The sequence below is a fragment of the Dermacentor variabilis genome, chromosome 10 (genome assembly GCF_050947875.1).
Source record: "Dermacentor variabilis isolate Ectoservices chromosome 10, ASM5094787v1, whole genome shotgun sequence".
Classification (NCBI taxonomy): Eukaryota; Metazoa; Arthropoda; class Arachnida; order Ixodida; family Ixodidae; genus Dermacentor; species Dermacentor variabilis.
In genome coordinates this window covers 90,872,431-90,886,470 of record NC_134577.1, presented here as the reverse complement: position 1 = coordinate 90,886,470, position 14,040 = coordinate 90,872,431, and the positions used below count along the sequence as shown (strand labels likewise).

The 14,040-nt window shown below is 50.4% G+C and overlaps 1 protein-coding gene across 3 annotated transcripts in view; it reads right to left on the bottom strand.

The window, feature by feature from the left end:
* Positions 1-1,766: 1,766 nt before the first annotated feature.
* The window catches only part of LOC142560810 (neprilysin-like), a 36,700-nt gene continuing 24,426 nt past the window's right edge, over positions 1,767-14,040 (bottom strand). For 2 of the 3 annotated variants that reach the window (XM_075673174.1, XM_075673175.1), the window contains exons 7-9: positions 12,325-12,715; positions 6,285-6,608; positions 1,767-2,678 (exon numbers count right to left, since the gene is read on the bottom strand). In XM_075673174.1, coding sequence (XP_075529289.1) covers positions 2,319-2,678; positions 6,285-6,608; positions 12,325-12,715 — 1,075 coding nt within the window. In that variant the 3' untranslated portion in view covers positions 1,767-2,318. The remainder of the gene's footprint in view (positions 2,679-6,284; positions 6,609-12,324; positions 12,716-14,040) is intronic. The other variant, XM_075673176.1, reaches the window with a different exon arrangement.

Sequence of the window (14,040 nt, the reverse complement as noted above, 5' to 3'; positions counted from 1 at the left end):
CGAAATGCCATTCACATTGAATGTGGTACCTAAATACAGCAGAAGTAAAAAGTGGAACCATAAGCTCAAGTTACACAGTGAATGCTCGTCAAAAATTTTCAGAGAATTATTGTTCCGAGAAACGGTAGCCCAGACGTGGCTATGGCGCGTTGCACTGCTGGTCGCATGACGTCTAATGTATTTTGTAACATGACAAAAAAAAGTTTTTGGAGCACAAATGAATAGTTGCTCCACCCCATAGTCCTTTTTTTTCGCAGTGTCCATATCACAGATATCACATATCACAGAATGTTTTCTCGTTTGTTCAAATTATAGTTGGGAACTATCATGTGTGCATCTCATATGCATTTATCTACTCTGCTTATTTTCTCATACAATCTAATTTTTAAACTTCACTTAACCTAATATGCTCAATGTGCCACGCTGGAGGTCCAGGAGAATGAGTACGTTGCGCTTCCCTGCCACGGGAATGTGCAATTGTGTGCACGCGATGTATTTAATTTTGTTGTGTGGGCGTTCTGCCGCACAGTGTCTGCTACAAACATTAAACTGAATTTGTTTTTGATAGCACGACTGATGTGGCACCTGCAAGTACGACTTGCTAGTGTTATATCAAAAATATGCACTAAATGTTCCATAGACCTCGGCATGCCTTCAGTGAACGTCTATTGGAGTTCACATATGCCCAGCTGAGATATCCTGACAACGTTACAGCAACATGATGTGGATGAGAGTTAGCTTATTCACGGCCTTTTTAATGTTGTTTGGATAAATCTAGATATCTATAGGATGTGTGCTTCTATGGACATCTATGTTACATAAATGGTTATGAAGGTACTAGGTGTTTCCTTTTGTTAAAACGTGCAAAGACGTTTGACTTACATACCAAGTTTCTGCAATGCCGTACGTTTCCTTAAGGTGGTCGGCCGTGGTGAGACATGCGACTACTGTGTACAAAGACATTCAAATCGGTTGCACAAAGCACCCTGCCCATGCTTCTGAGGCAGACTTGCAAAAAAATCGTTTACATACAGGTGCACCTACTAAGAAATGGATGGCACTCAGCCTATCAGAAATGTCCTAGGGTGATTCACGTAGGAAATAAACAGTACTCTGTTTTTTCATACATTTCTAAGCACTTTGGCTTCTTTTGCATCGGTGTATACCTCAAGCTCGGTTTTGCAGATGTTGTTGCTGATGTGCTATAGATACTTGGCGCTTGTAATTTTATTTTATTTAACTGGCCTTTTTCCGATCTGAGGGGGACCCATACAACACTTACAAATATACAAAACGAGGCGTGTCAGAAAAGCATGCTTCTCTGCACATAGAGTATTACTGCGGAGAAGCCAGCTTTAGGTCAACTTCAGGGCGACAGTTTTGCAATTTCCTACATTTCTGCAATCTCTTTGTATGCCTGTCTCTTTTTGACTGATTTGTTATAGCACATGCACACTCATGCACACACGTACAGATTGCATGGCACAACGATAAAAATGCTGTGGTCGCTGGTGACGGTTACAACCTCACTGCTTTGGGAACACCTATTTTCCCGCGGCCAATACTTCATGACCCCGATCGCGAGTATTATAAACGTGTTATTGACAGGAAAACACTGTTTTTCGGAAGCTCTGATCCTAAAATTTCGCATTCCATAGCTGTGGTGTAGCTCCGCCATTCGTTAAAGAAATAAGCGGCGCCAGCAAGCAATCAAGCAAACAAACAAACAAACCCAACAAAATAAAAGCTAGGTGGTACAGGCAATGTATGATCGAAATCAGATTATATTTAATACTTGGTCCTGTAGGCCAAGCCATGTATTGTTCAATCGGTGATGACGTCACACATCGTAGCGCCGTAGGATTTCCAGCTACCACTAACAATTGAATAGCGACTATGATATTGGTGGCACGCGAATGAAAGAAACGTCCCTTCCCCGGCCAAGAAAAATCATAAGAGATAAAGTACCAAAGAAGACAATAAAGTGTCTGGCAAACATTATGTGCTCCTGAGAAATTGGCTAATTATGAACGCGATAACATTCAAGACCTAATTACAATGGCCGAGCAAAATGAAATCAATACGGTTAACTAAAGAGTCTAAGACATAAAGAAACTTTCGCGAAACGAACGTCCGCTGAGCACTCTGGTTGCGCAAATCGAACGCGCATTGCTCGAACTGACGAGCATGAAAATGGCCTGTAACAAAAGAAATTAAGAAAGCGAGGAAAGAAAGTACCAAAATCCGGGCAAAGCTCCCGATTACATCGACAATAAAAATACGGTAATTCAGCTAGGAAAAAAAAAACGAAATGGAAGTCAATGGTCCGTGGGTTCCGGAAAGCAGTTGTTTGTCGCGTCGGCCGCCATGACGCTGTTCGCGGGGCAGTCGAACGCGCGGCCGAACTCGGCGTAGTTCATGAGGGGCAGATTGCACCGGTCGCGCAGTGGTAGCCCGGAGGTGGCGACGCCTCGCGGCAGCGACACGCCGCACAGCTGGAAGCAGTGGGCGGCGAAGAAGAGCCGCTGCAGGCCCTTGGCGTCGTCGGCCCGGCCGGAGTAGAAGGGTCCGCTCCACTCGGGGTTGTCGCCGGCGGTCGCCTTCCGGGTGTCATTCTGGTCCAGCTGGCCGAGGAAGGCGGCGTGCGCCACGCGGAGTCCCACGGTGTTAGCCAGCACCTGCGGGGGAACGGGTTATTTGACCCGAATGTATCGCTGCTTGCGTGTACTGGTTTTAATACCGAAACAAAGGGGGGGGGGGAGATGCAAGGAGTGAAATTTAGGCGAGTTTGTAAGAATTTGTACTTGAGTTAAAGCGCAGAAAATACGAGCACGCCAAGTAGTTTCGCGCGGCCTTACGGCCATCGTGTCGGACACACAGAGGGACGAAGAGGGACACAGAGGGGACACAGAGGGTCACGAAGGAAGATACTGTTACCCGCTGTGGTTGCTTAGTCGCTTTGGTGTTAGGCTGCTAAGCCAGACGTCGGGGGATAGAATCCCTGCTACGGCGGCCACATTTCGGTGAGGGCAAAATGCGAAAACACCCGTGTACTTACATTCAGGTGCAGGTTAAAGAACCCCATGTGGTCCAAATTTCCGGAGTCCCTCACTACGGCGTGCCTCATAATCAAAAAGTGGTTTTGGCACGTAAAACCCCATAATAAAATTTTTTAACGAAACGCTTTCCAAGACAGCAAGCGATCAAGAACTTCCGAAAAGTGTGTAACAAGGCAGCCAAGATGAGAGCCCGTGCTGTCGAACTGTTCAAGAATCTCTTACTAGAGAAATTAGCGAGCGACGCGAGGCAAAGCACCGGTCTATTGATGGAACCGTTCTTCTCCGCAAAAAACACACAAACCGGAGGTTTCGTTTATAACAATAGTACCGGTGAGGAATTAACACTTGGCTTTACTCGGTGTCAGGGTTCCTTCAGAGACATTTGGAATCTTTGCAAGTTAAAGACACTTTTTGTTTTGCTTGCTCTACTTCTGTTGTAGACTTTTCGGACCAAGAAAACCCTGTAGGCTGCAGTGCCTTTAACGATGACGTAGACGAACTGTACTGTGCCCCACGACGCCTTGACGCCGAGCGTAAGAAAGAACTCAACAGTGAGGCGGCTTTCACTTCCCAACGTGGTGTTTCGAAGGAAGATTTCTGGGAGTTGCTCTCTTTCTTTATCTCCGCTGTACGTTCATTTCTTGGGAAGGGACTGTCAATGCTCAGCGTTCAGGCGTACATATATGATCTCGAGTAGTGCCTTTCCTGAGTCACTTTTTTTACGCGTGGGATGCTCTTGCCTTGGTAAGAGCATCAGAGTACGATATCAGAGTAGCATCAGAGTAGCATCAGAGTAGCGTAAGAGTAGCATCAGAGTATGATCCCACGTACGCGCATTACGCGTGCGATGCTCTTACCTTGGTAAGAGCATCCCACGCGTAATGCGAGTACGTGGGATCGTTCCCCACCTGCGGACAGCCGTTTTTTTCATCCACTTTCATTTCCATTAATTTATCATTTCGTTAATTCAATTAATAAGTTCGTGTAATTTCCTTTATGGTGTCCTTGGTGTGTTTGATTGATGGCTGCTTATGATATGACTAATAAAAATCGGGCCCTCGGTTTCCTTTCTTCACGTTCATCACATAGACAACTTTATATATATATATGCCAGAAAGAAAGCAGTTCTGGGCCCGGGTAAATATTCACAGTTTCTGATGAAGGCCGGTCACCGGCCGAAACGTCAATAAACTGCTCCATACGCGCGTCTGCTTCACTGTATATATATATATATATATATATATATATATATATATTACGCATCACATATGCCATTCCTGCACAACAAAATTGGCGAAACTGTCTCCACGCCTTCATTCGCCACGTTTTGGTCCTGATTTTCTGCGGCAATTTCGGTGCCATGCGTATACGCAGTACCTCCCGTGCTGCTCTATGGCTAGGATTGAAGCCACTTTTGCCGCATTAATACTTACGAACAGCGCGAAACATTTCAGCAATTACAGACATGATGATCCGACGTGCAGTACCGCATATGACAGATCAGTTCAGCGGAAAGCCACAAGTTAGAAAAAATATTCATGAGAGGGAAAATTTGTCATCTTCCGGATGATGACAAGTTCACTCTCTCCTGAATCTTCCTCCAGCTTTCGGATTTCCGCAGAATCGATATGTCTTGGTCGATGTCTCAATGCTTCGAGTTGTCGATTAATTCGGCTTCGTTCTGCTTTCTGCCAGCCTTCTAGCCGGTTCAGTTGGCGGAAAGACTACCCCGCAAAAAACGTTGTTCCTCGGTTCGATACCCAGCATAGGTCGAATTTTACTTCCAACTGTAATGTTTTCTTTCCAAGAAAACCGCGCGGATTTCACTTGGTAGTTTCGCAATACTGCCGGGTGGGTGGCCATGTTTTCTTTCCGAGCCTTTATTGTACTCGAGGGTTGCGGTGCGGCTAATGTGCCACGTAAAATATCAAGTCAGTTCTTTCGTTCTAACTTTGCATCTCGCCAAGTATTGCAACTGTTCATGTCCATCACTCAGTGTCATAATATTATGCAGCGCATATCTAGAAGGGTCCATAGCCGGTTCATTTAGGCCTCTTCAAAGTCAAATTACCTTATATGGTCAATTTATCTGAACAGCGTTCGTGGCGCTCTTTGGCCGTTTCTGGCATAGGTCGGCAGAAAGAGAGAACGCTCACTCACGTTAACTCTACAATAATTTCGTAGGCTACGCGCTCAGTGGCGCTCACATGCGCTCGCACTCGTTGGCACTCACCCACGTGCCTATTCATGCTCACCCGCGTTCACTCGCGTTCATAATCGCTTCCGCTCACACATACTGGCACGCTTACAACTCACGCTCGTCAAGTCCCGCCCACCGGCACTCATTCCCTCACATACACGCCCACGTCCACTCACACTCAACGAAAATCACTCCCGTCCATGCCCACGTGCACCAAAAACTCACCGTCACCCACTCCCTTTCCTATTGTGATAGGAGTTTGGACTATTTGAATGTCGCGACCGAATGCGCGTGAGTGCTGCGCGGCGGCGACGGACGAAGAGGAAGAGAAGGACCGGTGGTCTCGGCGGAGACGGCAGCCATGCGAACTGCCTGAGCTGCCTGGGCTGGCCTTCCGAACGAGCCGAGCAGTTCGTCTACCCAAGGCCGGGGTTCCTGGGTGTGCTGGCAGAACAGGCCGCGCTGTCCTTGGGCTTCAACCGGCCTGCTCCACTTGCTGGGCGAGCATCCGACGCCGACATGTTCCGGTGCAGCTAAGCCTTCCGAACGGTCTACCCTGTGGCGGGCAGACGTCCCGGCCCAGCTGTCGCGCGAGTGGCTCGTCGTGTGCCGGGCATCCGCCCCGGCCTCCAGCACCTGCGCCACTCGCCGCTCCGGATTCATCTTGCGCCTCTTCGTGCCGTGAGTGTGTGATACCGACGCGCTATTGGACGCCTTCCTACATTGACGCTGAGCGTGACTATACTTAAGCCACAGACACTCATGAAAGGAACTGTGTCTGTGTCATCGTGTACGTTATCCTAGTCCCGTCCCCGTGTTATTAAAGCCTCTCTTTGTTCATTGAGCAATCCCTGTATGTTTGAGGCCTGGGCCCACACCTTCCTATCACACCTATGCACGTCCGCTCACACCATACGTCACTCACCAGTTATCTATATCGGACGCCTGTGAAGCGAGCGCAAAGCCAGTGTGACTCAGTGTACGCGTGAGTGAGCGTGCCGCAACATCGTCATCATCCTTCGCACCTCGTTCGTCTGGTCGTCAGACAGCGAGTCGCTCTCGTGTGCCGCAATCTTCGCGCCGACGCACGCTAGGGTGGCCTTGCGGGCGCTCAGGCTGTCCTCCGAGAACCAGCCCGCGTCGCCCAGCCTGCGTCCCAGCACGTCGTACGCGCCGACGGACGGGTCCAGCGACTGCGACAGCAGCGACCCCACGAGGCTTCCGATGGCGCCGTAGTTGACGGCGCTGGGCACGCCTTCCACCCAGAACGGCGAGAACAGCATCGCCGGAGTCACCAGAACCTCCAGCCGGACGGGGTCCAGCATCGCGTTCGGTTCCGAATCGAGCATCTGTAATTGTAGTTATAAGTATAGTCATCATGGTTCATTGTTAATTATCACGATTATCGCCATCATTGTGATGACACAGCTATAGACCCGGTGCGCTCTAGATATACTTAACAACACCCAATAAAAAAGAACAATATACATACAAATCGAATCTGTATACATTACGTTCAACCACGCAGTGGGGTTCTGATTCAGGAAGCGGGCATTTCTGCGTATTTCCTCCAAGTGTACGTACGAACTCTTTGAGATCGGGCAGCCCGAGCTCGTAGAAAGAAAACAGAAAGAAAGCAGTGACCAAGATCACAAATTCTTTTATAGTAAAAACTGTTTGCTAGTTTGCGGCCCTTTTGATATGGTTGGTTGTAGCCTGATCTTAAAGTTCTAGCGTAAGAACACTTTTGCGCATACGAGCCCGTATGTTCTCCACCTCAGGTGGGAAAGCAGAAAACACGACTCACTTCGTCGATGTCTCTCGACTGCAGTTAAGACCATATTAAATTCCATCAAGATGCACTCTAAGCTACAATTTGGTCGTGTTCACAAGGATTTTCGTTCTTAACTGCAGTTTGCCATCGGCCAGACGCCATCGCTAATATGTCGGGCGTAATGATTGGGTGACAGCTTCCTGCATGAGGAGCTTCAGCTGAGATCGTTTTTGCTACTGCGGGCAGGACCTAAGCCAAAGGTATACGGTTAGAGGGTCCTGACACCGGCCGAAATTGTAGCTGCGGCGATATACTGTTTAGCACAACTTACGTACGTGTCATTATATGAATATTTTAAATTATATAATAAGTTTATATGTCAGCAATGTGCTTGATTCACGCGCAAAATTAAGTTAATTTACTGATTACCTATTCCATTTTGCTTTTGTAACTAACCCCTTCTTGCTGCTTAGTTCCTTACTTATGTATATGCTTCATTTACCCATTCCCATCTTTATTACCTGGGGCTTGAGGGTACAAAAAAAAAATTTTCAGAATGGGCGCCACTGTCTCAGCAACACCTCTCAGGAAATATTTCCTGGGTACGCCCCTGACTATGAGGCCCAGAGTTCCTTTGAAAGGCTTCCGGAAAACTATATTTGATCGGGCCGCAATCAACACCTGAAGACTATGTTTAGGACTTTTGTTTTTCTTTGCTACGTTACAGAAAAGAGGATGACCAAAGTCGTACGCTTAACAATTGTGGGGTTTCACGTGCCAAAGTCACGACATAATTATGAGGCCCGCCGTAATGGGGGAACACGAATTAATTTCGACCGCCCTGTAGTTATTTCACATGCAACCAATGCACGGTTCGCGGGCATTTTGGCATTTCGCTCCCCCCATCAAAATGCAGCCGCCGCGGCCGGGATTCGATCCCGCAACCTTGGACATAGCAGTGCAATAGCAGTGCAACAGCAAAGTCACTACGCGGCCACGGCGTGTAATCCTAAGCTTCGAATGCCTGCGCCGAGGTCAGCACCACAGCATCTACCGGGGTTTTCTGTATACAGTTACGTTTTTATGCGTCGGACATACTTATCCTGTTGCAATCGCTTGTAGGGGTGACCACCATCGCAAAGTTCAGGCTTCGCATTGCCATCTCGTTGTCTTCAGCATTGAATTTTGTATTCAACTCACTAAGCCTGCGAACTGTGTTTTCTTACTTGGGGGAAGGAGGGAAGGGGGGAGATGATGGAAGGATGGGTAACCTGTGCCCGTATGTTGTAGAGATGAATTTTCCAATATATTGCTTTCAATCACTCGTTACCGCGAGTTCCTTGTCCAGACAGTAAGGGAGGCGCGACAGCGCCAAAACCTATGACGAATATGGTCAAAGCACTAGAAATATTGCCACGACAAACTTGGTGACATTCAAGTTGCGCGTCCTTTGCATTGGGCACTGTGCACGCCGTACAGTGGTGTTGTTCAGCAACAACAGGAAGCGATCTTCGTGGCACGGGCAGCCAGTTGGACCCGGCTCGCATGCGGCACGCGCCCGAGGTGTCACGCGAGAAGAAGAGGAAGACGGTTCGAGCCAGTTTGAGAACGCGACTGCCGCGGATTCCTGCACGACCGCAGTGACTTTTACTTGTGGGCACAAGTTCGCCTTTAATAAATATCCTATATATATATATATATATATATATATATATATATATATATATATATATATATATATATATATATATATGTGTGTGTGTGTGTGTGTGTGCGTGTGCGTGCGCGTGCGTATTCTACACAAATCTAATCTAACGTCGCGGTAACAACGTTATTGATCAAGTACAAACTCCTGAACCCAAGCTAATTACTCGAATGGAAATAATGGATCGATTAAGTGACCATAAAATAGTTACTTTTACTTTCAATTAAGGTACCTAACTGTCTGCCTTCGATAAAATATATCCGGGACTACAACAACGCTAACTTCACGGAAATTAACGTTGAACTTGCTGCGTTTCTTTCAACATTTCACTAGGCTCGTCAAACCAAGAACTTATCGATGATGGAAAAGTGCATGACTCTCGTGCGTATTCGCGGGAATTCTGATAAACGCTGGTTTTCAAACACGCTGCGCAAACTTCTCTGACAAAAAAAAACTGCTTCTTTTCCGAGAAACCAAATAACTAAACTCGTCACAAAAGTGGGAAAATTGCTTCAAGACTTTGCGCAAATATATGCCTTTTAACACAAACTAAGCGTAAATTTTACCAGCAGGATCTGTTTAATATCCTTCAGATTAACCTTTTCGAGGGAGAGGGAGAGAGAGAGAGAGTGTGTGTGTGTGTGTGTGTGTTTGTGCGTGCGTGCGTGCGTGCGTGCTAAGTCAAACAGACTAATTTCTGGCTGTTTCTTGCCCCCATAAGTGGGTCATCACAAATTGGCGTCCGCGACAGGACAAAGCCGTTCGTTTGCATTTTTTATTCTAGCGGCTAGGAACTATGGCTAGCACACGAGACTTGTTAGCCTTAGCCGAGCGCATGGGGCTAGAAGGTGCGGAGTTGAGGTCATGGTTGAACGAGCAGGAAGCGCGCGCGCGCGCGAGAAGAGCGGACAGCGGAGCGCAATGCTAGGAGGGAGCAGCTTGCATTGGAGGAGAATAATTTACAACTGCGGCTAAAAGTCGCAGAGGCGGAAGGCTCATATGTGGGCAAGAAACAGCCAGAAATTAGTCTGACTTAGCCACCGTGGCCCAACGATTGGGTTTGCATGGGGCAGACTTGCACAGGTGGGTGCAAGAGAGATGGTTAATAATATGTGAGAAAGCTCAGAGGGAGCGCGACAGGCGAGTGGCAGAACAGGCAGCTGAGACGGAACGCCTGGAGGAAGAGCTTCGCAGGGTGCGCGTTCGCATCAAGACACTCGCGGATGCTTGCTCCGACGGGACAAGATCCGCGGTTGAGGATGCAGCACAGCAGCGCAGCGGCGACCCAAGGGTTCCCTCCGACATGGCGTCAGGCCTTGGCGAGGAAAAAATGTCTCAAGGAGAGACACCTTGTGATGATGCCATTGTAGGCAAGGATACTGAGGTATGGTCACAAGACAAGGAGCATATTGCTTCCATACCTCAACTAGTGCCGCGTGAGCACACCGCAGGCGATGACTGGTTCGTGCAGGGTTCAGAGCTGCCGTGCATGGGCCTGGTTGATAAAGTTAGAGCAGAACACCTCCTACAGGCTAAAGATAGCACGTTGGAGGGTTCGCATCATGATCAGGATGAACCTGAAAATATCAGGGCTCCTGTGGAACCGTGTTTGGTTTCCCCCAAAAGTATTCAGGGGTCGTTACTGCGTCCCTCGACACAAACTGTTTGTGACACTATGGGCACTTGGAAGGGCTCAGGCCTTGGTACCACATCAACTCAGGGCTTTGAGGATTCAGTACATCTTTTGTCTTCTTATTCACTCGTGTGTGGTTCGACCATTGACACTGATGCTGCAACCACTCATTACACCGTTGACTACCTTAGAACTCAGGCAGTGACTTGGTCGACACCAAGCAGAGACATCAATGCCTGGAGCGTTATGGCCACAGACGGGCCAGTGTACTCTAAACGAAAAGACAGATGTCTAGTCCGCTTAATGTGGGAGAGGGTCACCTGAAGGAGCCGATGCTTCGCTGATGGCTCTTCACGGACTTTTGACCTCGGACTTGGTTACTTCAACTTGATTGTTTATAGAGTGTGTTGTGATAGCCTTTGGTGCTACAGTTTTTATTATTGAGTTGTTGTGGTGTTTTTGAATTGTTAATGTCTTTGACCTGTATGCTCAGAGAACTGCACTGTGAGTTCTTGTGAACGGACCATGACTGTGACTGTAGTGTTCCGATCATGTGTGAACTATGTCGTGCACTGAGCGGCAGTTTTTCTTCTGAAAAACTTGTTGAAAAAGGGGCTTATGTGATGTGTGGTGCGCGACACGGTGCGGTGTTCGGGACGGTCAGGAGCAGACGACACTGAGTGCACGCGTGCCGAGGTGGAAGGAGGAAAACAACGACGCCGAAGAGCGTCCGGCACGAGAACGCGCGGCGCAAGAAACAACAAAAAGAAAAGCAACCAATCGGAAAAGACCACGGGGAGTCAGGCAGCCAATCCGAGAATGCGGAATCGGCCAGACCGGAAGAAAAAAAGCGTGATGTGCTGGCAGAAGGGGCGGACACTCGAGGACACGCAGGGAGACGCCAGTGAGACGCCAGGAGAGTCCCAGGAAGCGACGGCAGGAGGAGGTCAACCACCGGAGCGGGCGTTGAAGACGGGCCGTCGGGTTCCGGACCCGAGCCCACCAGGACTTCACCCGACCGGGGCCTCCTGCCAACCCGTTCCTGTGCGTCGCCCGTCTACCAGAGCGTGCCGCCAGCTCCTCAAGGCCGGTGAGCTTCTGCGCCAGTGGGCAGGACGAGAACAGTCGGGCTACGGGCCCGAGTTCTAAGCCAGCTGCCCGGCCAGAACGCCACCCCCGTCTGTCGTACCGCCTGCTGCCCGAGGCCGGCGTTCGAGCTTCTGTGCCCGTGGGCAGGGCAAGAACAGTCGGGCTACGGGCCCAAGTTCTACGCCAGCTGCCCGGCCAGAACGCCGACGCCGTGTACTCGCGCCACCAAGCCGCCCGCTTTACCTCGCCTAGCCAAAGCTGGCGCGCTCATGTCGCTCGCCCGGTCGATCAGCTTGTACCGCGACCTATGGTGAGACCGGCGCCACTCCTTTCGCTAGCCTGTCGCCGCGTCGCCGCGTCGATACTGTTACGCGTCCCTACTCTCGTGGCAAGCCCGGACTCGCGTACTCGTTAACCGCATGCAAGCCCCATGTGTGTTTCTATCTGCGATTATGCCTATTTGAGTGTTTGTTTTCTGTTTTCTATTTTCTTCTACTTATTCTAAGCTTTCTTTTGTTTCATTAAAAGTTTGTGTGTGTGTTCAAACCAACGGCTTTGTCCTCATTTGGGTTCTCGGAGGCTCCGCCTAAGAGAACTAACCAAACCATTGAGCACACGAACCTTTGCCCGATATTAGAGGCATCACAGTGTGTGTGTGTGTGAGAGAGAGAGCCATGTGAGTGTGTTTTTGCGCTCTTCAGTTTATGCTGAGATGAACTGCCAACTATAGTCTGGCTAAAAAGTTACGCCAGCGTCTAATCCCGCACTGGCTGATCTGCCTTAGTTTGCGAAGGTCTCGCATAGACCACTAGCGCCGGCAGACCCCCGTGGCGATTCTCGTAGCAAAACTGCATCGCGCATCACCTGCAGCTCCAGGTCGCCCACGTCCAGGTTCGGCGCGGCGCTGCCCCTGCGCAGGTGCTCGGCGAGGCGCCTGCGGCCCAGTTGCAGCGTGTGTATAAGCCACGCGACGAAGGGCGAGCCGTCGCTGGGCGCCTTGACGTGACTGTAGCGCGCCTTGAGGTTGTCCTTGACCGCGGCGCGGCCCAAGAGCAAGCGGGTTCGCTGCAGTCGCTGCCTGGCGCGCTCCGCCGTCTCCGCGTCCGCCATCCAGCCGCCGCCGGCGTCGACATGGTCGAACGCCGCGTTGAACACGTCATGAGCCAAGGCGTCCACCGCGTCGTACTTGAGGCCCAACAGGTTGCGGAAGATCAGGTCGGCCCAGGCGCGCGGCGTGAGGCCAACCACCTCTCGCCTGTACACGTGACGGGCGGGCTCGGTTGTCTTTATATATATATATGTATATATATACGAAAGCACCAAATGGGCCATTGAGCGAGAAAGCCGGCGTCTGTTGTCTCGACAAGCGGAATAACGGCAACCAAATTCTCATTGGCTGCGACGCCAAGCCACGAGCGCGCCTCGGTGGAGCAGAGCGGGAGAAAGGGAACACCTGCTGGGACGATAGTGCGCCAGGCGTTGCGTAGAGGGAGAGGGAATCGCCGCGAAGCCACGTCATCCTCGCTCTCGGAAGGCTGCGTTATGCGCGCGTTCGTTGTCCGCGCAAGCTCTTGCCTACGTTCTCACTCCGCATCGGCAAGGCCAAATAAAAAATTGGAGGACGCTTAAGCTTCGCCTTCAAGAGTGGAACGCGACAGCGTTCCCGTCGACCCGCCAAGGGGTGTAAGACAATGGGCTACGGCGCAGCGACTACGCGCCCCGCATCGGACGCGGTGAGCGTCGAGCAACGCAGCGTTCGGCGCGACAACGAAATGTGCGCCTGAGCAAGCGACGCACGCCTCAGCCTTAGAAACAGCTCGTTTCTAAGGCAACACCGCGTTCACTAGAGGCGCTTTTGTACCGCTTTGAAGCATCGAACTCGTGGCTCAGTGGTAACGTCTCCGTCTCACACTCCGGAGACCCTGGTTCGATTCCCACCCAGCCCATCTTGGAAGTTGCTTTTAACGCGATAGCGTTAAGGAGCTCGTGTCGCAGAAAAGCCGGTGTCGTCGGCGTCGGTGTCGGCGTCGGCGTCCGCGGCGTTGGCCGTGAGCGATAAATCACGGCAGGCACTTCATAAATAAAAAGCAACTTCCAAGATGGGCTGGGTGGGAATCGAACCAGGGTCTCCGGAGTGTGAGACGGAGACGTTACCACTGAGCCACGAGTTCGATGCTTCAAAGCGGTACAAAAGCGCCTCTAGTGAACGCGGTGTTACCTTAGAAGGCTCAGGCGTGCGTCGCTTGCTGAGGCGCGCATTTCGTTTTCGCGCCGAACGCTGCGTTGCTTGACGCTCACCGCGTCCGATGCGGGGCGCGTTGTCGCTGCGCCGTAGCCCAATACCCCTTGGCGGGTCGACGGGAACGCTGTCGCGTTCCACTCTTGAAGGCGAAGCTTAAGCGTCCTCCAATTTTTTATTTATGAAGTGCCTGCCGTGATTTATCGCTCACGGCCAACGCCGCGGACGCCGACGCAGACACCGACGACACCGGCTTTTCTGCGACACGAGCTCCTTAACGCTATCGCGTTAAAACGCGCCAAGCCAACGTTGCCAAGCGTCTCGACGCCACTCGCTTGCCC